Source organism: Littorina saxatilis, linkage group LG4 (assembly GCF_037325665.1).
Source record: "Littorina saxatilis isolate snail1 linkage group LG4, US_GU_Lsax_2.0, whole genome shotgun sequence".
In the NCBI taxonomy this organism is placed as follows: domain Eukaryota; kingdom Metazoa; phylum Mollusca; class Gastropoda; order Littorinimorpha; family Littorinidae; genus Littorina; species Littorina saxatilis.
Window position 1 is genome coordinate 38,537,929 of NC_090248.1, and position 24,271 is coordinate 38,562,199.

The 24,271-nt window shown below is 39.9% G+C and overlaps 1 protein-coding gene and 1 long non-coding RNA gene across 2 annotated transcripts; one reads left to right on the forward strand and one right to left on the reverse strand.

The window, feature by feature from the left end:
* Positions 1-559: 559 nt before the first annotated feature.
* Positions 560-12,919, reverse strand: LOC138964692 (DNA damage-regulated autophagy modulator protein 1-like). The gene is made up of 8 exons (XM_070336716.1): positions 12,808-12,919; positions 11,478-11,542; positions 8,142-8,195; positions 6,567-6,634; positions 3,176-3,321; positions 2,764-2,944; positions 1,357-1,442; positions 560-1,033 (listed from the first exon to the last, which is right to left on the reverse strand). Exons 2-8 carry the CDS (start codon positions 11,537-11,539, stop codon positions 818-820), a joined length of 813 nt encoding a protein of 270 aa, XP_070192817.1. The 5' UTR covers positions 11,540-11,542; positions 12,808-12,919; the 3' UTR covers positions 560-817.
* A 5,516-nt stretch (positions 12,920-18,435) lies between these two features.
* LOC138964697 (uncharacterized) lies at positions 18,436-23,482 on the forward strand. Its single transcript, XR_011455184.1, has 3 exons — positions 18,436-19,208; positions 20,001-20,091; positions 21,095-23,482. It is a non-coding gene; the product is annotated as an uncharacterized lncRNA (long non-coding RNA).
* Positions 23,483-24,271: the final 789 nt, after the last annotated feature.

Consider the following 24,271-nt stretch of genomic DNA (forward strand, 5'->3'; position numbering starts at 1 on the left):
TCTAAAACATATGTAAATATTGTGCAGCAACCACGGGAAAATAATCTTCGAATATCCTGTTATTAACCAATGAGCGCTAGATAACTGAGGGCGAGATAGAAAAGGACGAAATGGGAGGGGCGATCCGGGACGTCATGTGTCACCAGGACATAAACGTCAGGTTGAGGGTGTCTTGCAACGCCGAATGGGTTCAGCATTTTTTTTTCTCACTCTCATAAACAACGATCTGGAAATCTGACCAGAAAAAAAGGAGTAGGGTGGGGTGGGGGTGCGGAGGATGCCGTGTCAGTGTGCCGATGTATTTGCTTGTCGCCGAGCTGTCTTCGCAAATCAAGTGTTGGCATGCTTTCAAAAACATAATTCAAACACTGTGGCTGACATTTGAGGTATCAACACCTTTCTAATTTGGAAATATTTGTATTGAATCAGAAGGCACAGACTTTCACTAGTCTTCTGGTTGAAAACTTGTCAAAAGCAAAGTGTGTTTGAGGCATGTATCATAATGTATTGTAATTTCACAACGCAGCACAGCACACCATAATAAGCCAAAGCAAATCAGTAAAAAGTATGTATTTCTTTTCTTTTTTGTTCATTTTAGCACATAACAGATTCTTGACAATTTGCAGGGCAAAAAGCTTTAGAAAGTCAGTATTGGATCATTCGGCGCACGCGCTCAGACACACCCATGAGCGCTCGCGCACACACACGCAAGCACACACACAATCATAATTACACACACGCACGCAAACACACGCACACACACACACACACACACACACACACACACACACACACACACACACGAGCGTAATTTTCATCAATATTCGATAGTGGCGACAGTAAAGGCAGCACGCTGCATTTCGCTGCTCGTCAAATCTCCGTTGACCTTGACTTCTCTTTCCGTGACCGTGAACTCTACTGGCATGGTAAATGTGAACACTTTGAACTCTCTATAGAAGGATGCGAAGAAAGTGGCAGACATAAAAGCCATAGCCCACTCCAGGGCGGTAGAAATAATGTGTTCCGCAAAGCCCTGAATCAGAAAGGGTTGATATAAGTTGAATAGATTTTTATTTTCTGTAAAACATACAGTCAGACAGCAGGGCAGCACACTGACGAATAGACACACATGAAAATTGACAAACATACAGAGACTTGGGCACACCCTCATATCTTTGCACGCGCACGTTACACACAGGCTCCAAACATATAAGAACGACAATCAGTCATTACCAATCAATCCATCTATCCACCAATCGAGCAAGCAATCAATAGCCCTTCCTTTAAAAAAAAAGATAGATCGCAAAAATGTGATGCCAGTTGTGTGGCAAAATCCATGCTGAAAGGGTATATTACCTTGTCACTTGGCAACCATTTGAATCCTTGTCTATCTGTCTTTATGTCTCCGCGTTTGTTTTTGGCCAGTGAAGCAAAGACGACCACTGGAAACTGTTAAGGACTACACATTTACTGTATAACATAAGGCCAAATAAAAATATATGTTGGTTTAGGGTAACCCGACAGACCCTATTTTTTCCCGCCGACCCTAAAACTTTTTTTTCATTTCTCAAAAAAACAAAAACTGTTGGCACATTTTGCGAGCTATACCGAGACTAAAGGAAGTAACCTCCTTTAAAATCGACTAAATTAAAAAAAATTAAAAAGGCGACCTACCGACCCTATCTTTTTTGGTCACGTTACCCTAACCAACATATATTTTTATTTGGCCTAATCAGACACCGCATGATTATACCATGGGATAATAGAATGCATCCCGGTATCAACTTTGGCAGTCAAGTCATGGCCCGACTGAAAGCAGGTCCTTAGAACTATATCTTGTTAGTCAACAAATGGAAAACCGGCTGGATCCAATTTAACATTGTCCGACATTGGCTTAGATGTGCGACTAACTGAGTAAGCTTTACTGTTTTGGTACAAAGCAACGATAGACCACATCGAGAAAAGACGTTCAGTTCTAGGGGAAAATTGTGATTTAGGTAGCATGTAATTGTACCATTATCATAATTATTTTAGTGGGTAACTTAATTACTCGGAGTCATTATTGAGGTGAAGGGTGCGCGTCTTGAAATGAAAGAAAGAAAGAAAGAAACTTTGTAATTAGGAATGACTTTGCTCCACATATTGCGGCACAAACTGCAGAATACCGTTACATTCCACAATTTTCTTCTTAGTCCTTCACACTGATTCCCGAGTTGCAGAGCGGGACAATAGATCGAACCTCGGTAATGTTGAACTTTAGCGTTGTATATTCAGGAACTACTGTTTGCAGAACCTGCTCTTCAAGTAAGGATAACAAATCATTTTAGATACCTTTGAAGTTGCGAAATGAACTGTACAAATGCCTTTCATTTACACTGATGGGTTTTAGAAGGAACTTGAAAACATCGGCGCTGCCAGTTTTTGTGCACTTTTGTCGATGGAAGGGAGACAACTCTGTCGATAATACGTATGCGTTTTCTCTCCCATGGCAGTCATTTTTGTCGATCAAATGACAACATTAATTATTTAGGCTAATTTTTTTTTTAAGCTCAATCCGTCAATTAATCGGTTTCACGATAACTATTCTTTGGTTTGATTAAAGGGACTTGTATCAAAAGTAAGTCAATAATGCCACTGGATTGTGCACTCTGAAAGTACAACGCTAAAGTTCAAGATTACCCGAACCTCTATCAACAACAGCATAATTATCATTCTACCAGAATTATAATTCATATTCAGAGGTTTTGTGTTTCCAAAGGATACCGAGCACACAGCTCGCGGTGATGGCAATAGACAGAACTGCCCGGAAGTGACGTAGGCAAGCGTGGTGACCCGGAAGTAGATGTGCCTTGTAGGAGATGACGGTCTGTATCCATGTGTAGATGGCGCCTCCACCGAAAGCAAAAAGTGCTCCGACCAAATGGACATAGATCACGTTACTTTCCTGTAAATATAAGAGGCCCTGGTGAAACTCAAGAATAGTGTCCCAAATTATCTTTTTACGTCAAGCCGCATGGCAGTATAGGGCCTCCCTTGAACATAAAACTAAAATCGTTTTGATTTAATCGGAATTTAAAAATGATAATGGGGGAGGTAGATCTTACAAATGAGGTTCCAATGTATCAATTTGAGAGAGAAAAAAAGAAAACGAATTAAGCTTGTTTGACGCCCTTACTTGAAAGTTGGCGACAAGTAAAACGCCAAAGGCAGCAATGAGTCCCAAAACAAGGCCCGCAGTGTTGGCTCTACGAAGACCACATGATCCATCCGACTCGTAGAAAGTTCTGATTTGTTGCCATCGCAGGTACACACTTATGGCGGCTGTCAACAGAGTACGTATAAATGGCTGAATAAAATCATGTTTGTTTACAAGATATTTGCCTCTGTAAAAGTAGATGTGCCGTGTGACTGTATGAAAACGTTTCCTTTTTACATTTAGTCAAGTTTTGACTAAATGTTTTAACATAGAGGGGGAATCGAGACGAGGGTCGTGGTGTATGTGTGTGTGTGGTGTGTGTGTGTGTGTGTGTGTCTGTCTGTCTGTCTGTCTGTCTGTCTGTCTGTCTGTGTGTGTGTGTAGAGCGATTCGGCAGAGTAAGCTACTGGACCGATCTTTATGAAATTTTACATGAGAGTTCCTGGGTATGATATCCCCAGACCTTTTTTTCATTTTTTGGATAAATGTCTGATGACGTCATATCCGGCTTTTTGTAAAAGTTGAGGCGGCGCACTGCCACACCCTCATTTTTCAATCAAATTGATTGAAATTTTGGCAAAGCAATCTTCGACGAAGGCCGGAATTTGGTATTGCATTTCAGCTTGGAGGCTTAAAAATTAATTAATGACTTTGGTCATTAAAAATCTGAAAATTGTAATTAAAATTAATTTTTTATAAAACGATCCCAAACTACGTTCATCTTATTCTTCATCATTTTCTGATTCCAAAAACATATAAATATGTTATATTCGGATTAAAAACAAGCTCTGAAAATTAAAAATATAAAAATTATCATTAAAATTAAATTTCCAAAATCGATTTAAAAACAATTCCATCTTCTTCCTTGTCGGTTCCTCATTCAAAAAACATATAGATATGATATGTTTGGATTTAAAACACGCTCAGAAAGTTCAAACGAAGAGAGGTGCAGTAAAGCGTGCTATGCAGCACAGCGAAACCACTACCGCGCTAAACAGGCTCGCCAGTTTCACTGCGTTTTGCACGAGCGGCGGACTACGGTCATAGTTAAAAAATGCAGTGCGTTCAGTTTCATTCTGTGAGTTCCACAGCTTGTCTAAATGTAGTATTTTCGCCTTACGCGACTTGTTACATTTAGTCAAGTTTTGAATAAATGTTTTAACATAGAGGGGGAATCGAGACGAGGGTCGTGGTGTATGTATGTGTGTGTGTGTGCATGCATTGCGTGTGTGTGTGTGTGTGTGTGTGTGTGTGTGTGTGTGTGTGTCTGTCTGTCTGTCTGTCTGTCTGTCTGTGCGTGTGTGTGTGTGTAGAGCGATTCAGACTAATCTACTGGACCGATCTATATGAAATTTGACATGAGAGTTCCTGGGAATGATATCCCCGGACGTTTTTTTCTTTTTTTCGATAAACAGAGACGTCATATCCGGCTTTTTGTAAAAGTTGAGGCGGCACTGTCACCCCCTCATTTTTTAATCAAATTGATTGAAATGTTGGCAAAGCAATCTTCGACGAAGGCCGGACTTTGGTATTGCATTTCAGCTTGGTGGCTTAAAAACTAATGAATGAGTTTGGTCATTAAAAATCGGAAACTTGTAATTAACATATTTTTTTTTAAACGATCCAAAAATAATTTCATCTTATTCTTTGTCATTTTCTGATTCCAAAAACATATACATATGTTATATTTGGATTACAAACAAGCTCTGAAAATTAAAAATATGAAAATTATGATTAAAATTAATTTTCCAAAATCGATTTAAAAACAATTTCATCTTATTCCTTGTCAGTCCCTGATTCCAAAAACATATACATATGTTATATTTGGATTACAAACAAGCTCTGAAAATTAAAAATATGAAAATTATGAATGCAATACCGAAGTCCGGCCTTCGTCGAAGATTGCTTTGCCAAAATGTCAATCAATTTGATTGAAAAATGAGGGTGTGACAGTGCCGCTTCAACTTTTACAAAAACCCGGATATGACGTCATCAAAGGTATTTATCGAAAAAAAGAAAAATACGTCCAGGGATATAATTCCCAGGAACTCATATGTCAAATTTCATAAAGATCGGTCCAGTAGTTTAGTCTGAATCGCTCTACACACACACACACGCACAGACAGACAGACACACACACACACACATACACCACGACCCTCGTCTCGATTCCCCCTCTATGTTAAAACATTTAGTCAAAACTTGCCTAAATGTAAAAAGAATAGACATGCAGAAAAGCGTGTTATCCTGCTCAGCGCGACCACTACCGCACTATTCTGCATGGCTTATCGATTTCACTGCCTTTGCCACAAGCGGTGGACTGACGAAACTACGAGTATGTGGTCTTGGTAAAAAAAGCAGTGCGTTCAGTTCCATTCTGTGAGTTCGACAGCTTGACTAAATGTTGTTATTTCGCCTTATACGCGACTTGTTTGTTTTCTTTTGGTGTTCTTGGATGCTACAATATAATATTTAGGACGGTAAAGGGTAATCATTCTTTATTTTTTTTATTATTTTTTTTTAGGACCTCAGTTGCATGCACGCTGCTCCAACCCATCTTTTTGCCTGATTCGTTTCTTTCTCTTTTTTCACTTTTTTTCCCCAGGCAGGGGAGCATCCTTAGAAACGGATATTCATAATGATACCGTCAGCGAACATTGTACGGATTTTCTGACCCATTCTACGTATTTTTGGCTCACGTAAGTGTAGCCTATGCGATGATAAACTTTGTCTGTCTGTGCGTGCGTGCGTGCGTGCGTGTGTGTGTGTGTGTGTGTGTGTGTGTGTGATAGAAACTTTAACATTTCCGAGTCTATGGATAAAGCTCGCATAAGAAGATTACGTCTCGGCCAAAAGTGTTTGACGTGTGTGATAGAAACTATTTGAAGACGTCACATTATGACGTAAGAGGGTTAGACGTCACGCAAAGGAATTACTGAAAGTCTCGGTCATTGTTATTGTGAGCGGGCCGAGACTAGTTGACAGATCCAGGGTCTCGCTTTCTTGCACAGTTTCACCTATGTCTATGAGGCTATGGCTATGCTTACTGTGTGTGTGTGTGTGTGTGTGTGTGTGTGTGTGTGTGTGTGTTTGTGTGTGTGTTTGTGTGTGTGTGTGTGTGTGTGTATGTGTGACGGAGTGATTGAGTTTGTGTTACTGTTTGTCGATTTCTTACGTGAGCCTTGAAGGCTTCGCCTCTTGTTTGATAAAGTACTCATTTAGAAATGATTAAACTCAGGGTTAGCTGAATCAGTAATGCAAGACAATGTGCCAGTCAAACTAAAATAGGTGCGACAGGAAACATGGGACGGTCAAAGGACAGTAAATGATGATTTTTAATTGTTTATGATCAGATGAAATTGGTACTCACTGACTGTGGCGTAGATGTCCAGAAGCAAGCCAAAAAGACAGCTCTCTGGAGGATATGTCCCCGTGTCACTGCACAATTTTGTTTAAAGGCACAGTAAGCCTCCCGTAAACCATCACAGATACGGTCAGGCTTTTACACACAGTACAAACACCCTTCCATTTGAACGCTCACCAAACGAGAACATCCTAGGTGGCCTACGTAAAGAGCGAGCAATTTTCAAAGAATTAATTTTTACTTGGTTTATCTTACCCCTGAGCCATCGTGAACCCGTGTGATCCAGTTTCCCCTTTTCACAATGTAGTCGTCAGTTAGTCATTTGAATGCGACTCGATGTGAGCTTATTTACAATAGCACGTTTTTATGCACGAAACAAACGGTTGTGGTTCACAAGAACTCTAGCGATGGCTTTTGACTGTTGAGAGGAACGGCGATATGCACTGATAAACCGTCGTCTGCTACGACCCTTGCGTGACCCTGCTTCCGGCTTTTCTTTTTTCAAACTTTTACAACTTCGAATTGTACTGATCTTGTCTTGATGAAAAAAGAATTCTTTTATGATTAAAGAATGTTTGTGTAACAAGCTGTCAATCTATTATTTAGATTTTAAAAGTTAGGTCTAGCGCAAAAACGCACCACGGTCCAAAAACATTTTGATAATCATCGATTCACGGCTATTGCCAGTTTACATCGATAGAATGAGACCCGAAGGGAAGTAACTCATGTTTGACCTGAGTTCAGGATGGGTCCAAAAAGTGTTCGAGACAATCTGCAAAATTAATTCTTCAAAAATTGCTCGCTCTTTACGTAGGGCACCTAGGATGTTCCCGTTTGGTGAGCGTTCAAATGGAAGGGTGTTTGTACTGTGTGTAAAAGCCTGACAGTATCTGTAATGGTTTACGGGAGGCTTACTGTCCGGGCGTGCTTTCCGGTATCATAACAGCCGTCCAGCACCAAAACGAGGCGCCATTGTTGTTGGACCAAGTCCACGAAAATAAATTCTTTGAAAATTTCTCACGCTCGACAGAAAGCAGCCAGGATGTTCCCGTTCGGTGAGCGTTCAAATGGAAGTATGCGTGTACTGTATGTAGACGCTCGGGGAGCTCTGTGATGGTTTACGGGAGGCTTACTGTGCCTTTAACTTAAACATATTAAACATCAGTCATTCAACCTCACTCATTCACTCACTCGCTCAGTCACTGAGTCAGTCAGGCATTCACTCACTCACTCACTTACTCACTCCATATAGATCAATCAATCAATCAATCAATTATTCAATCAATCAATCAATTATTCAATCAATCAATCAATCAATCAATCAATTAATTCAGCAACAAGCAAGCCGTCGCACACAAAAGTCATAGCAAGTTCACTTTCGCCAGCTAATTTGTATAGGAAGATGCAGACCAGCATTAATTGAAAACAGAAAGACAAACAGGCAGGCACACATACTTTTCAAACACACAAACACACACAACCCCCCCCCCCAACCACACACACACACACACACACACACACACAACCACACACACACACGCGCGCGCCCGCGCCCGCGCACACAAACCGAATTGAACTTACCTGATATAGGGAAAGCCAGCTTCAACGTGACCCAGTAACACGGACCATACATACCTGTAAAATCATAGATACATTGAGTGATTGTTTTAGAAACAAAAACATTATTAGAGAACCAAAAATATCTGAAATTCGACTTTTAGTTTACAATCACATACAAACACATTGCGGGATTGTGTGTGAGTGTGTATATGTGTGCGTGTGCGTGCGTACGTGCGTGTGTGTGTGTGTGTATGTTTGTGTGTTGCTTGTTAGTGCCCGGAACCGCCTCAATAGTACTGGTAAAACATACCAAGACTACTAAAGCTTGGGTAGTCGAAACCCTTAAACAGAGACGAGTTGAGCTTTATTCAAGACATGATAAAGAATACAATACAATCAGTTTTGAATCTGTTATTGAAAGTTCAATTTGAATTAAGATTTTTAGAATTTAAATGGACAAACTGTTTAATTAGTTTTTAAACGTCCTAGCTGAAAAGAATCCAATAGTTCTGTTTGTGACACAAATTGTTTGACTTAAATTTCAATCAATTTGATTGAAAAAAGATGGCGTACGTGACAGTGCCGCCACAACTTTCCAAAAGCCGGATATGACGTCATCAAAGACAATAATAAAACAAGTCGCGTAAGGCGAAATTACTACATTTAGTCAAGCTGTGGAACTCACAGAATGAAACTGAACGCAATGCATTTTTTCACAATGACCGTAGTCCGCCGCTCGTGCAAAAGGAAGTAAAATTAACGAGCCTGTTTAGCGCGGTAGTGGTTGCGCTGTGCTGCATATAGCACGCTTTTCTGTACCTCTCTTCGTTTTAACTTTCTGAGCGTGTTTTTAATCTAAACATATCATATCTATATGTTTTTGGAATCAAGAACCGACCAGGAAGAAGATGGAATTGTTTTTAAATGGTCGATAACAAACTTAAGCTGAATGATGATAAGACTGAAGTCTTACTGTGCAAAAAGAAGAACACTACATTTCCCTCTCCCCAACCTGTTTCTGTTCAAATAGGCAACACCGACATTCTTTTCTCACCATCAGCTAGAAACCTTGGATTCACCCTTTTATCTGACATGACCCTTAAAACATATATCTTTAGTCTGAAGAGCAACTTATTTTGAGCTTCGTAAGATCAGCACCATTCGCCACACACTCTCCTCTCAAACAACTAACACTCTTGTCTGTGCCTTTGTTCTTTCTAAACTTGACTACTGCAACTCTCTTCTCTCTGGCTGTCCTCTGTACCTCCTGCATAAACTACAAAAAGTCCAAAACTCGGCAGCACGCCTCATTCTGAAAGCACGAAAACGAGATCACGCAACACCACTTCTTCACACACTGCACTGGTTACCTATTCAAGCCCGCATTGACTACAAACTGTCCACCCTCTGCTTTAACTTCTTTTCTGGCTCGTCTCCTGCTTACTTCTCTGAACTCCTCACCGTCTATTCTCCAGCAAGACAACTCCGTGCCTCTTCTTACTGTCGCATCCTCACCATACCACACACCAAAACCAAAAAACATACGGACAACGCACTTTTACTTTCTGCGCACCCACACAATGGAATTCTCTCCCCTTTCACATCCGCCACTCTCAGTCACCCCAAGCATTCAAACGAGCACTTAAAACGCACCTCTTCAAGAAATACAACCCCTGATTTTGTTTTCTTAGTCCATCAGTAGGCTACATGTAGTGTATTTAATTTGTTGTTTTAGTGATAATGTGATAATGTATATAAACATTTAGGGCTGTTTTTCAGTATTGTTGATAACATGTTCTGTTTGATTAAGGGTATTCAGCTGGTATTTCCTTGTTTTCACTACCTATTTTATTCATGTTTTTATTACTTAGTTAGTGGAAGAATCTTTTGTAATGTATGTTTGATGGTGTATGCTTTTAATTAAGCGTTGCTGACTATGAATGTAGATGTAAATGCTTGTATAACTGTGTTTTAATTTTAAATGTGTCAAGCGCAAAGAGCATAATTGTAAAGTTATGATGTTGCGCTATATAAATGCTCATTTATTATTATTATTATTATTATTATTATTTGGGAAATTTTATTTTAATCATAATTTTTATATTTTTAATTTTCAGAGCTTGTTTCTAATCCAAATATTACATATTTATATGTTTTTGAAATCAGAAAATGATGAAGAATAAGATGAACGTAATTTTGGATCATTTTATAAAAAAAATAATTTTAATGACAATTTTCAGATTTTTAATGACCAAAGTCATTAATTAATTGTTAAGCCTCCAAGCTGAAATGCAATACCAAAGTCCGGCCTTTGTCGAAGATTGCTTGGCTAAAATTTCAATAAATTTGATTGAAAAATGAGGGTGTGACAGTGCCGCCTCAACTTTTACAAAAAGCCGGATATGACGTCATCTAAGACATGTATCCCAAAAATGAAAAAAAGGTCTGGGGATATCATACCAAGGAACTCTCATGTAAAATTTCATAAAGATCAGTCCAGTAGTTTACTCTGAATCGCTCTACACACACATTCACACACACGCACAGACAGACACACACACACACACACACACACACACACACACACAACACACACACACACACAAACACACACACACACACACACACACACACACACACACACACACACACATACACCACGACCCTCGTCTCGATTCCCCCTCTATGTTAAAACATTTAGTCAAAACTTGACTAAATGTAAAAAAAACACCCCGTGTGGGAATATTTTCTGGAAGAATGCATATGTAAAGTATCATTGAACATGTGTCGGGTATACTCCGTCACGGCGGAGGGCTGACCGTGCACCCAAAAGCGGACTCAACTAAATGGATATTTTTTTAAAGCTTGGGGCCTGCCGAACATAAAAATCGATGTTAAACAAGAAATATTCAAGGGCGCACTTTCTCTTCTCAGTCAAAATTCAACTATACCCTGAAGAGTGATGCATGAGTATTTCAGACGCTAGTAGTTTTCCTGGAAATGCACTACACACACACACACACACACACACACACACACACACACACACACACACACACACACACACACACACACACACACACTGACGCACACCCACCCACCCAACCACACTCACACACACACACACACACACACACACACACACACACACACACACACACACTATATATATATATATATATATTTATACACACGCACACAGTTAGGTTTATATTCACTATCGTCTCGTCTCGAACCCCAGTCTAACTAAAAACTAAACGTTAAAAAATAAAAGTAAGCAAAAACCACACCAACTAAACAAAACGAAACACGCACACACACACACACACACACAACCAACTTATTTTAATGACTTACGTTGCTGTGCAGCATATTGGAAGCAGAACAAGCTGTAGAACCGGGAGCACGTGACCACGCATACTCTGAAACAATTTTAATCACGACCGGTCTTGAAATTTAAAGTATATGATTAATTAATATAATCTTGACATTTTACGGGAACAACGCGTACGATGTGTTTACGTGTATTATCGCCAGAAGTGTGCCACTTCTCTGTCTCTTAAGCTTACTATAATGATCTAATTGCAAAAGCAGCCAGTTAAATTTGGCAAAAGGGGCTGTAGGCAATTCGTTGGGACTGTACGGCAGTGTTATATCAACTGATTCTCAAGCTGTGGATTGTTGGTAACAGACGATCCTCTCTCTCGGTTTCTCTTTCCATCTGTCTCTGTCTCTGTGTCTCTCTAAAAAAAAAAACCCCACATATACTCACTCACACACACACACAGACACACACACACACATACACACACACACACACACACATATATATACACACGCACGCACGCACACACACACACACACACACACACACACACACGCATACACACACACTAAACAGTTAGACCTTGAACAGAGCGGATATCTCTCTCTGTCTCTCTTTCTCTCCGTATCAGATCTCTGTCTTTGTCTCTGTCTCTCTCAAACACACACACACACACATACTGAACACACTGACATGCACACACACACGCACACCCACCCACACACACACACACACACACACACACACACACACACACACACACACACACACACACTCATGGCAGGTGAAATATGGACAGTACGTTATCATGAATATCATGAATGCCTTGTTAACGTGTTCCGGTGACCCCATCAGTTCTCATCGTTTGGTAACTGTAATCTTCACATACAGATACTAACACAAGTCTAAACAGGAGAGCATAAAGGTTAGTATAAGGGCCCTGGTTATCATACTCTTACTAACAAGTGTTCATCAGATCACAGATCTTTACAGGTTTAAAAAAAATCATAATCAAGAGAAAATGAATTCGGTCATTTTGGAATGAAATATACTTAACAAACTAACAACAACTGACAACAAAATAAGCAAACACACAAACAAATACTTATACAGGTACAAACGCACCATAACACCAAGGGAAGGGTGCACCTGTGTGACACCTGTTCTTCAACTAAACCCTGAGCAGTAGCTGGTGATAAGTACAATACGACTTACTTTACAAAACTGACGTCACTTAATAACAATATTTATTTTCCTCTAACAAATCAAAACAAACACAGTCACAGCCAAAGCCCCAACTCATAATTATTAAGATTAATTTTTAACAACGAAAACACAACTGTGTAACTTGAGAAAACCTACCTTTAAGATGACCAGTTGATTCACTGAATGTTGATGTGATATCCGACGTCGATAATAAGCATGCTGGAGAGTAAGTGAGAGGGCCGATGAAGTGTTACGTACCAGTCGCACTTCGATTGTCAGTAGGCCTATTGCACAAGAATTAAAATAGCGATTTTTCTCAAAAGCGCATGAAGCAAAAAGAGTGTGCAGCAGACCTTACTCTACACTGACCACTGAAGCTTGCGTGGGTTTTCCGTTTTTGGCCTTCTATATGGATACTGTATGTTAGAATAAGACATAAGACATAAGATAATGTATTTTCCATACAATTAGATAATGGATGGAAACGTGCGGTTCATCTACTCAAACAACCAAACAACATATGACAACAACCAAAACAAAACAAAAGATACAAAAGTATTAAACAATGAGTACATTGCTTTTTGGTTTCTTTAAAAGATACAAAGTAAAAACACCCGAATGGCCTTGTTTACATGTGGTTTTTTTTAACGTAATGTAAACCCTTCGTAATTTAAAATTAGAATCTTTAACCTAAATGAAAGATTGGCCTTTCATCAAAAGTCAACATTGTCAATCCGAGATAAGCTACGCGGCAATCCTGAAGTGTATGGTATGTCAGTATCACGCCTCAATGGCGATATTTTCATCCTGATCTGAAGGGCTATGCCAGATTCGTAGATTTTGTCCTCATTTGAACACACCAAGCGTCGAAATTAATATGAAAGTTTCAAAGCGGAATCTCATAACCATTTTTTTGTGTTTGATGTGTTCATTTTAATTAAAAAACAAATCATACAAATTTCCAGTTTCCACTTTTTGTAATTACACCATTCCAGAATACCTTAAAATCTGAGAGAAAAAAAAAGAGAATTTGTTTTTTGCCCAAAGCTATATAGTGTTGTCATCTCTTGACTGTGTGCCCTTCATGCTGTTTCAAGATTTGTGACAGTTACCTTGGTTGATCAGGAATTTCTTGTTATCAGTTGGCCTCAATGACAAGGCCTTCGTGTCAGCCAGATTTTCTGTGCGGAAAATGTACAACAGCTTTCAGTGTGTTTGTTTTGCTTTGTTGTTGTCTTTTCTTCCATAGCGCGACTCTAACACAGTGTGTTAATGATACGGCTCTTACAAAAATATTTAGATAACTTTTTCCCTTTAGATTAGACACAGTGCATTTTGATTAGAAATTACAAGGAAGGCGATCCTGCAGTCACTTAATCAAACCGATTGGACTGAGTCCACAGTGCTACAACATGGCTATGTCAATCTTCAAATGATGATTTGCAACTGTGACGTGTACGACTTTTTCTGTGTGTGTGTGTGTGTGTGTGTGTGTGTGTGTGTGTGTGTGTGTGTGTGTGTGTGTGTCCGCGATGCCCGGCCAAAGTTCTCGATGGATCTCTTTCAAATTTAGTGGCCATATTCAGGTACACCCCGGACACAACCTGGTCGATGAGATATTTCAACACGTGCTCTCAGCGCGCAGCGCTGAACCGATTTTGGTTTTTCTCTGGATCCATTCCCAGTAACTCTTCCTTATCTTCTCCAGTGTTTTCAGCGTTTATCTCCCTTCCTTCGTGTGGCGTCAATCCATATTCCCGTTTCTATTTTTAGAAGGTCACTGTCGACAACGCTCAATCCATATTCCCGTTATACTATTTTTAGAAGGTCACTGTCCCTTACTCTTCTCCAGTGTTTTGCGCGTTTATCTCCCTTCCTTCGTGCCGTACCCGGAAGCGGGTATTCATCTAGTTACTAATATGTTGACTTTTAGCAATTGATAACAGACATACCGAGAAAATGGATATCTGAACATAAACTCTCCGAACTTGCTCGTTGTAATTTCTAGAAGGTGACGATTAAAACACAAATGATGATCATGCAGGAACACATCAAGGCAGACTCTAAAACCGCCTGACGTCACGCAAGCAAACACGCAAACACGATTTTAGCCCACGAACGCATGCATTTACCGCCACTGATAATGAGCATCAATCAATCGATCGACCAACTTACCAGCCGACTAATCTACCTTTTAACAAATTATGTGACGAACGTGACAGACTAATAGAGTGAGTGAGAGAGAGAGAGAGAGAGAGAGAGAGAGAGAGAGAGAGAGAGAGAGAGAGAGGCAGAGAGAGAGACAGACTGAGGAGTAGAGAGAACCGAGTGAGAGCCTCGGAAAGAGAGAGGCAATATTTATAGTATTGATTAATTCTGACACAAAAAAACAGTAATACATAACAAATCCGAATCAAATCAAATAAAGTGTAATAAAGACACACGAATAACACAACAAAAACAAAGAAACAAGTCGCATAAAGCGAAATTACTACATTTAGTCAAGCTGTGGATCTCACAGGATGAAACTGAACGCACTACATTTTTTCACAATGACCGTAGTCCGCCGCTCGTGCAAAAGGCAGTGAAATTAACGAGCCTGTTTAGCGCGATAGTGGTTGCGCTGTGCTGCATAGCACGCTTTTCTGTACCTCTTTTCGTTTTAACTTTCTGAGCGTGTTTTTAATCCAAACATATCATATCTATATGTTTTTTGAATCAGGAACCGACAAGGAATAAAATGAAATTGTTTTTAAATCGATTTCGGAAATTTTATTTTAATCATAATTTTTATATTTTTAATTTTCAGAGCTTGTTTTTAATCCGAATAAAACATATTTATATGTTTTTGAAATCAGAAAATATAAGATGAACGTAATTTTGGATCATTTTATAAAAAAAATAATTTTAATGACAATTTTCAGATTTTTAATGACCAAAGTCATTTAATTAATTTTTAAGCCTCCAAGCTGAAATGCAATACCAAAGTCCGGCCTTCGTCGAAGATTGCTTAGCCAAAATTTCAATCAATTTGATTGAAAAATGAGGGTGTGACTGTGCCGCCTCAACTTTTACAAAAAGCCGGATATGACGTCATCAAAGACATTTATCCAAAAAATAAAAAATAAAGGTCTGGGGGTATCATACCCAGGAACTCTCATGTAAAATTTCATAAAGATCGGTCCAGTAGTTTACTCTGAATCGCTCTACACACACACACGCACAGACACACACAGACACACACAGACACACACACACACACACACACACACACACACACACACACACACACACGCACAGACACACACACATACACCACGACCCTCGTCTCGATTCCCCCTCTATGTTAAAACATTTAGTCAAAACTTGACTAAATGTAAAAACGACCGGAACAACACAGAGACAGACAGACAGACACACACACACACACACATACACACACACACACACACACACACACACACACACACACACACACACACATACGCACACACACATTTAAATTTTGTAGATTTATTCTTGGTGTGCACAAAAAAGCCATGTGGATTCCAGTTTTAGCAGAAATAGGAAGATTTCCTTTGGGACTAAACATGTTATCACAAAGCATATCGTATTGGGCACATATTTTGAAAACGGAGAATAAATCACTTATTCATCAAATATATGAAGAAATGTTAAACCAAGCGCCAAAAAATCCGTGGCTAACTTTCATCAAAGAGCTTTTGTACAAAATAGGTTTTAAACATGTATGGCTTAATCAATATACATTTGACATCGGTAAACTACAAAACGCCATACAAGAAAAGTTAAGGATTAACTACATAAAGTTTTGGGAGAAAATTAAATGTGAAGGTCGTCCAAGGCTGAAATTTTATTCCTCTGTAAGCAAGACATACGAAGTTCAGCCATACCTTATAAGCATTACGAATATCAAGCATAGACATTTACTGAGTAAATTAAGGACAAGTACACACTCTTTAAAAATTGAAACTGGAAGACATAATAACATACCAAGAGAAAATCGTTTATGTAATAAATGCAACGTTATTGAAGATGAAATTCACTTCCTAGACGGATGTCAAAAGTTCACTGAACTGCGAAATGATTTTATAAAGGATCTATCAAATATAGATATAAAGTATTCCAACAATAAACCTAGTGAAGTATTTTGCGAAGACAGAATACAAATTCGTCTAGGAAAGTTTATTTCAGATTGTTTTAATCGCTCTTTGTGTCAATAACCAATTTGGTTCCGACAATAAAATATATTCTATTCTATTCTATTCTATTCTATTCTATTCACATACGCACACACACGCACACACACACACACACACACACACACACACACACCCACACACACACACACACACACACACACACACACACACACTCTCTCTCTTTCTCTCTCTCTCTCTCTCTCTTGTCCTGGTGCCGTTCTGGCAGCACCATTCTCACTCTCAGCAGAGACATACATACATCTATCTATGTCTCTGCTCTCAGTGACACCGATCTTGCATCTCCACTGTGGCATTACCACTCTCTCCCTAGCGCACTACTTTCGTTCTAGTGCCGGTCTGCCCACCATCATTCTCGCTCTGGAACCGGTCTGACAAAGTGAGAGTGGTGATGCAGGAGTGAGAGTGCTAGACCGGTGTCACGATTTCATCTTTCGCCTGTGTACATATTTCCCCCTCGACATATACTCAAGACTGAAATGTTGTTTCTTGGTAAAATTAAGAAGTGAAATTATTTATGGACGAAAAGCATGTCAGTTTCTTGCATGTGAAGAAAATTGGTGGTAAAATTTAATAGATTTCACCCCAAAATCGAATTCTTCGAAAACGTGTACTGAGTGGTTACGTCCCTTGAGTTAGAAGGAAAACATTTTAGGATGAATCAAATTTCTAAGTTAAATAAAACAAATTGGTTGGACAAATTTGGACCCATGAATGTAAGGTACACAAGGTCGCTCATTAGTACTATCGAAGGGTGTTTTTTTGTTCAGTGTAGAGTTTATACTAGATCAACGAGGCCGAGAAGCGAAATATCAACACAAAACGCCACACCGGATCCGGAGTCAGTGTAAGCGGTGAATACAGACCGGTGCCAGAGTCAGGCAGGAGCTGGAATGAGAGGTGTTGTGCCCGACCGGTGCTAAAGTGAGGGTCACGTGGCGACGCTAGAGTGAGTGAGAGTCGTGGAGATTGGTAGTGCCAGCATCGGTGCTAAAGTGAGAGTGCCAGAGTGAGAGTGCTTGAGCGCGGAGAGAATGGTAGTGCCAGGGCGAGAGTGGAGAGTGCCGGAGAGAGAATCGGTGGTGCCCAGACTCTAGCGTGAGAGTACCAGACCGGAGCCGGTTAAGAAAGATGGTGGAGCCAGAGTGAGAGCCGTGGTGCGACAGGGAGAGTGGATGCCAGAATGTTTAACACCGCCAGCTCAAAATATTGAATTTTCCTCCATGTTCTCTCTTTTTTTTTCTCTCTCCGAGCGATTTAGTATTATCAAGACTCCAAGCAGGCATTCAAAATCAACATGTTCACGGACAGGCGCAGTGGCCTAGTGGATAAGACATCAGCCTCCTAATCGGAAGGTCGTGAGTTCAAATCCCGGCCGCTGTTGCCCGGTGGGTTAAGGGTGGAGATTTTTCAGATCTCCCAGGTCAACTTATGTGCAGACCTGCTAGTGCCTTACCCCCCTTCGAGGTAACTGACATGCAAGCACAAGACCAAGTGCGCACGGAAAAGATCCTGTAATCCATGTCAGAGTTCGGTGGGTTCTGTCAAACACTGTACAAAAGGAAGACGTGGAACTTGCGAAGAAAATGCGAAAAAGTGTTTGTGGGTTATCGTCCCTAGTCACATGCTGGCGGCGAAAACAAAATGGCGGATCGCGTAGGTACCGATCGTGTGCGAGGTGGTGGTAAATAATTGTGCTCGGCTTTTTGTTGCAAGAACGCCCGTTACAAACAGAGCTGCTTCGGGAAAACTTTCCACAAGTTCCCTACAGAAGAAAAAAGGTGGGTTGTGCAGTGATTATTTCATCAGGTTTACCTTCTTCAGAATGAGAATGCAATGGCTCGAGTCAACTCACTCAGTAGACTACAGCGTCAGCGAGTACTTACGACTGTGAGTGTGAGTCAGCAGTCAGTACAAAACAACAGTTTACACTTGATGACAAACCCGTGGGCATATTTGCCGAAACCTTTATCAAACCTTGCTTACGGGAAAACTACAGTACAAAGGTACATCACTCATCCGTTTTGCGTTCAGGCAGAGCGTTAGATTTAGACTGAAGATCTGATTTAGCTTTCTTTGTCTTTCCTTTTTGCTTAGTTTAACAATAACATTGTTGTTTTTATTGTCAAACTAGGTGCAGAATATGGATGCAATTCACAAGGCGAGAGGACTTTGAAAAGCTGCAGCCAGCTGCTGTTCAAGGTCTCAAGCTTTGTACTGATCACTTTGAGGCCAACCAGTAAAACAATCCTGCAGAGAGGATCACTTGTGTGGAATGCTGTCCCGACATTGTTTGCAGTGCCCAATCCACCACCGAAGGTTATTTATTTATTGGTTTTAGGTTTTTGCAAACCAAAGAAGCACACTATTAAATGCAGGTTGAGTAATGACAAGTTTGAGGCTGATGTAAGAATTGAAAACAACAGCATTGTTCCCATCAAATAATGCCTGTTTGCATTTAGCGCAAAAAAATGATAAGGCCAACAAAAAAAAGTTACTTATTTTGGATCGACGTCCTGATTATGATGATATGATGAACTTATTTTGCAAAAAAACAGCCCCAAATGGCAAAAAAGGTATAGGGTCGGCGTCAACAACAAAAAAGTTGTATGTTTCTGGTCACCTGACCCTACCTATGTTTTCCCGACGACCCTAGACATTTTTTTTTTTTTTGCATTTTCAAAAATAAAAGGGGTATTCGAAAATCAATTGTTTTCCTGTTTTTCAACAAAATAGTTTAAAAGATGGTTTTAAAAAAAAAGGTTAGAAAAAAAATCTCCACCTTTAGTCATGTTAGGTCACAAAAAAGTCTGTTTAAGGTAACATAGGCCCCCCAAAAATAGCGTCGGTAGGTCGGCTTTTTAGTTTTGTATTTTAGCCATCTGAATATTTTAATTTTATTTTTTAATGCCCCCAAAAAGTCTAGGGCCGGTGGGAAAAAAATAGGGTCGGTCCGGATACCGTAAACAGATTATTTTTTGTTTTGCCTTACCAGAAACATACACTTTTTGTGTGTGGCCTAAGACCAATGCCATGAAATTGGGAGAAATGTTTCATTGTGACTGGGTGTTGGTTGTGAGTTTGTCAGTTAAAGAGCTGTGCAATTTGCAGGTTGCTAGTGGGAGGAAGCCACCATCGCAAAGGGTAGCTACAAATGAAGCCAGCACCGACCTGTCGCCTGATACACAAATTGTTCAACCAGGTAAGAGATTTTTAACCATGAAGAACACCCTGACATCAAAAAATGTTTAAACCCATCCATTACGTAGTTGATAATCGCTGTATAGGGTGACGGGCGCTGGGGCGGGGTGGTAAGACGTCGGTCTATTAACTCGGAAGGTCGAGGGTTCGAATCCCGGTCGCGGCCGCCTGGTGAGTTAAGTGTGGAGATGTTTCCGATCTCCCAGGTCAACTTATGTGCAGACCTGCTAGTGACTTATCCCCCTTCATGTGTACACGCAAGCACAAGACCAAATACGCACGAAAAAGATCCTGTAATCCATGTCAGAGTTCGGTGGGTTTTAGAAACACAAAAATACCCCGCATGCTTCCTCCGAAAGTGGCGTATGGCTGCCTAAATGGCGGGGTAAAAACGGTCATACACATAAAATTCCACTTGTGCAAATAAATGAGTGCACGTGGGAGTTTCAGCCCACGAACGCAGAAGAAGAAGAAGCTGTATAGGGCGGATGCATGGATGGATGAAATTGTACCTGTAGTTCCCACACGTAAAGATGGGAAACATATCCTGTTAGAGGCATGGTTTGACAAGAAACAATTAATAAGTGGCTCTATTCCCATCTCCCCCCCCCCCCCTTTCCCCGTCGCGATATAAGCTTCGTGGTTGAAAACGACGTTAAACACCAAATAAAGAAAGAAAGAAAGAGGCATGGTGTGCGAGGAGTTTACCTGGTACTGTTGTCCTAATCAATCAATCAATCAATCAATATAAAGCTTATATAGCGCGTATTCCGTGGGTACAGTTCTAATGGCCTCACCCATTCAGTACCAAACAAGGTCAATTCCATCATTGTTCCACATCGAATCCATAGTTGCTAATACACTTCATTTCTGGCCTGCCTTCCTACGCTATTGTTTATTTTCATTTTGTGATTGAATTACACATGTTTTAATTTCTTCCAGGTTGTAACTTGTTATGGTTATGTTATTTTATGTGTGTTTTGTGTGTGTGTTTTCTTTTTTAGATGACATTCAGGCGATCCTGGAGGACATAGGATGTAAAGCATCAAAGTCGTCATCCTCCCCATCCCCTCGTGAAGCGGAACTTCGGCAGAAGGTCAACAAACTGAGGAGCAAGGTTTTCCGATTAGAAAAGAAAACGATGGAACCCCGTGTAAAACGAGCGAGTAAATTAGCCAAGCCTCCCAAGAAAGACTTTGTAATAGAACAGTTGTCTCATATATTATCAGGCGAGGCGAGCTATTTTGCCATTTATGCCTGTTACATATTTACCGGTTATCTGCTGCTGTGTCCATTCCTGGCAGAGACGGAACGCATGTTACCAAGGAGCCGAAGGAGAGTCGATGAGATGAGAGAATGTGATTAACAATTGCCAACTCTCTCCGTACAAAGAGGGTCCAAAATTGTATCAAAATATAGATCGTAGGGAATTCAAAATAAAAAAAAGACAATAGACAAAACATGTACTTCGGCTCATAGAGCCTTCTTTAATTTTTGACTCAAAAGTCCATGCTCCGAGAGTCCTTTTTGACTCACATGCGAAGCAAAAGTGAGTCTATGTACTCACCCGAGTCGTCCGTCCGTCCGTCCGTCCGGACGTCCGGACGTCCGGACGTCCGTCCGTCCGTCCGGAAAACTTTAACGTTGGATATTTCTTGGACACTATTCAGTCTATCAGTACCAAATTTGGCAAGATGGTGTATGATGACAAGGCCCCAAAAAACATACATAGCATCTTGACCTTGCTTCAAGGTCAAGGTCGCAGGGGCCATAAATGTTGCCTAAAAAACAGCTATTTTTCATATTTTTCCCATTTTCTCTGAAGTTTTTGAGATTCAATACCTCACCTATATATGATATATAGGGCAAAGTAAGCCCCATCTTTTGATACCAGTTTGGTTTACCTTGCTTCAAGGTCAAGGTCACAGGAGCTCTTCAAAGTTGGATTGTATACATATTTTGAAGTGACCTTGACCCTGAACTATGGAAGATAACTGTTTCAAACTTAAAAATTATGTGGGGCACATGTTATGCTTTCATCATGAGACACATTCGGTCACATGTGATCAAGGTCAAGGTCATTTTGACCCTTATGAAATGTGACCAAAATAAGGTAGTGAACCACTAAAAGTGACCATATCTCATGGTAGAAAGAGCCAATAAGCACCATTGTACTTCCTATGTCTTGAATTAACAGCTTTGTGTTGCATGACCTTGGATGACCTTGACCTTGGGTTAAGGTCACATGTATTTTGGTAGGAAAAATGTGTAAAGCATGTGAGTCGTATGGGCTTTGCCCTTCTTGTTTTAATTTTGAATTGCCTACCATCTATATTTTTATACATTTTCAAAAAGATTCAACAGTCACCTTCCGTTATTCTTGAACTTGGCTATCCCAGCCTTACCTCAACATTCGATATTCCTGTGATACTTTTGACGTAAAATCAATTTTTACTGTAAAACACTTCGGCAAGAGGATTGGTCCAAGCAAACAAATAATAAACTTGTAAGATTTTTCCTGATATTTCCGATCAATTGCCTATGGTTTTATTTAGCTAAAAGATTCAAACGTCACACCTATGACCCATGGCTATTTTTAAGGGGAGAGTAGCATCCCTGGTGTGTTGTTTTTGATGTACCTTTTGGTCTGTTTACAGTAACATAGGCACACAAAAAGAGGGTCGGTAGGTCGGCTTTTCTTAATTTTTTTTTTATAACCATCTTTTTAAATTATTTTGCAAAAAAACAGGAACAAAATTGATTTTTTTTCTTTTTCTTTTTCTCCAAATGCCAAAAAAAAGGTCTAGGGTTGGCGGGGAAAAAATAATAGGGTTGGTCGGGATACCGTAAACAGACTATTTTGCTTTGTTTTGCCTAAGCAATGACTAACAAACTTTCTTTAGGGTCTGACATTGTATATACTATACAACTTTTTGGGGTATTAACTAAATACATGTATACAGTTTTTGATTCCTTTTATACTTTTTCACAAATTACCCCCCCCCCCCCCTTTTTTTTTTGTAGTCTGCCCTGGGGGCGGGAGGTCTCCTAATTTCGGTTTCTAGGGTCATCTTATGCTTCCCCATGAGCTGAGAACTTAATTTAAAATGGGCCACGATTTTTTTATTTGTATTTTGTAATTGTGCCTTTGTCCAGTCACATGATTTCACTTTGTACTTAAAAACTTGGCACTGTCATCATTTTATTGCTATTTATTGTTCAGTTGTTCAGTATTTATTGCTATTGGGCATCAGTTGTTCAGTTGCCCTCTTTCGAATGAGCCATGCATGCATTATGGATGTGTTTAGCGAATGGGGATACCTCAAGCAATGTAAAAAAAAGAAACAATGTGAAGCAAACATATAGCACCAAATAAAATAACCGAATCAGAATGGAAACTTCTTCAGTGTATGTGTGTGTGTGTGTGTGTGTGTGTGTGTGTGTGTGTGTGTGTTTGCTGTTTTAAATACTGAAAATGTGAAAATAAAGCAAGTCACAACATGAGAAAGATCGACTGTACTAGTCATAACAAAGCAGGAGACAGTCTGGTCAGCATGCAGCAAAGGGGAATAACTCATATTTAGCCATTCTCATTTCTAAGCATGCCCAATGAGGAAGTTATCCTTCTTCCCATTGTAGTTTCTTTGGTTCTGTATAGAAACACGAAAATACCTTGCATGCTTCCCCGAAAGCGGCCTGAATGTCGGGGTAAAAACGGTCATACACGTAAAAACCCACTCATGCAAAAACATGAGTGAACGTGGGAGTTTCAGCCCATTAACGAAGAAGAAGAAGTACATGTGCACAATAAACAAACTGCAATTCTTATTATCAAAAAAAAGTTGTTTTCTTGTGCTTAAAATAAACATTTGCACAATTACATTTGCAGTTTTTATCATTGTCAAAAAATGTTTGTTTCTATTTTCCTTCTTAATTCCTTTCTTTCTTAAAAAAATTAAAAAAAAGTTTAGCGCTTCTATAGGTAAACTTTTAATTAAAGATTTGTTTGGGCTAAACCTGAGACTTGACACAGGATCTTTGTTTAGCAACTCTCATGATTGCCCATAGGCTCCTGCCATTGATACGGGCATCCATACCGGCAGCTAAAAGCAGCAGCAACAGCTTTGACTCGGCGCCTATCCTCTGGCAGGAATCAGTAAAAACAGCCCGCACAGTTACAC

Bases quoted from the DNA above. Each gene is read 5' to 3' on its own strand.
- LOC138964692 (XM_070336716.1), bottom strand. From the start codon at position 11,539: ATGCGTGGTCACGTGCTCCCGGTTCTACAGCTTGTTCTGCTTCCAATA. The intron at 3,322-6,566 runs GTGAGTACCAAT...CTCTGTTGACAG, and splicing joins GGACATCTACGCCACAGTCA to CCGCCATAAGTGTGTACCTG. The intron at 1,443-2,763 runs GTATCCTTTGGA...AACAGTTTCCAG, and splicing joins CACCGCGAGCTGTGTGCTCG to TGGTCGTCTTTGCTTCACTG.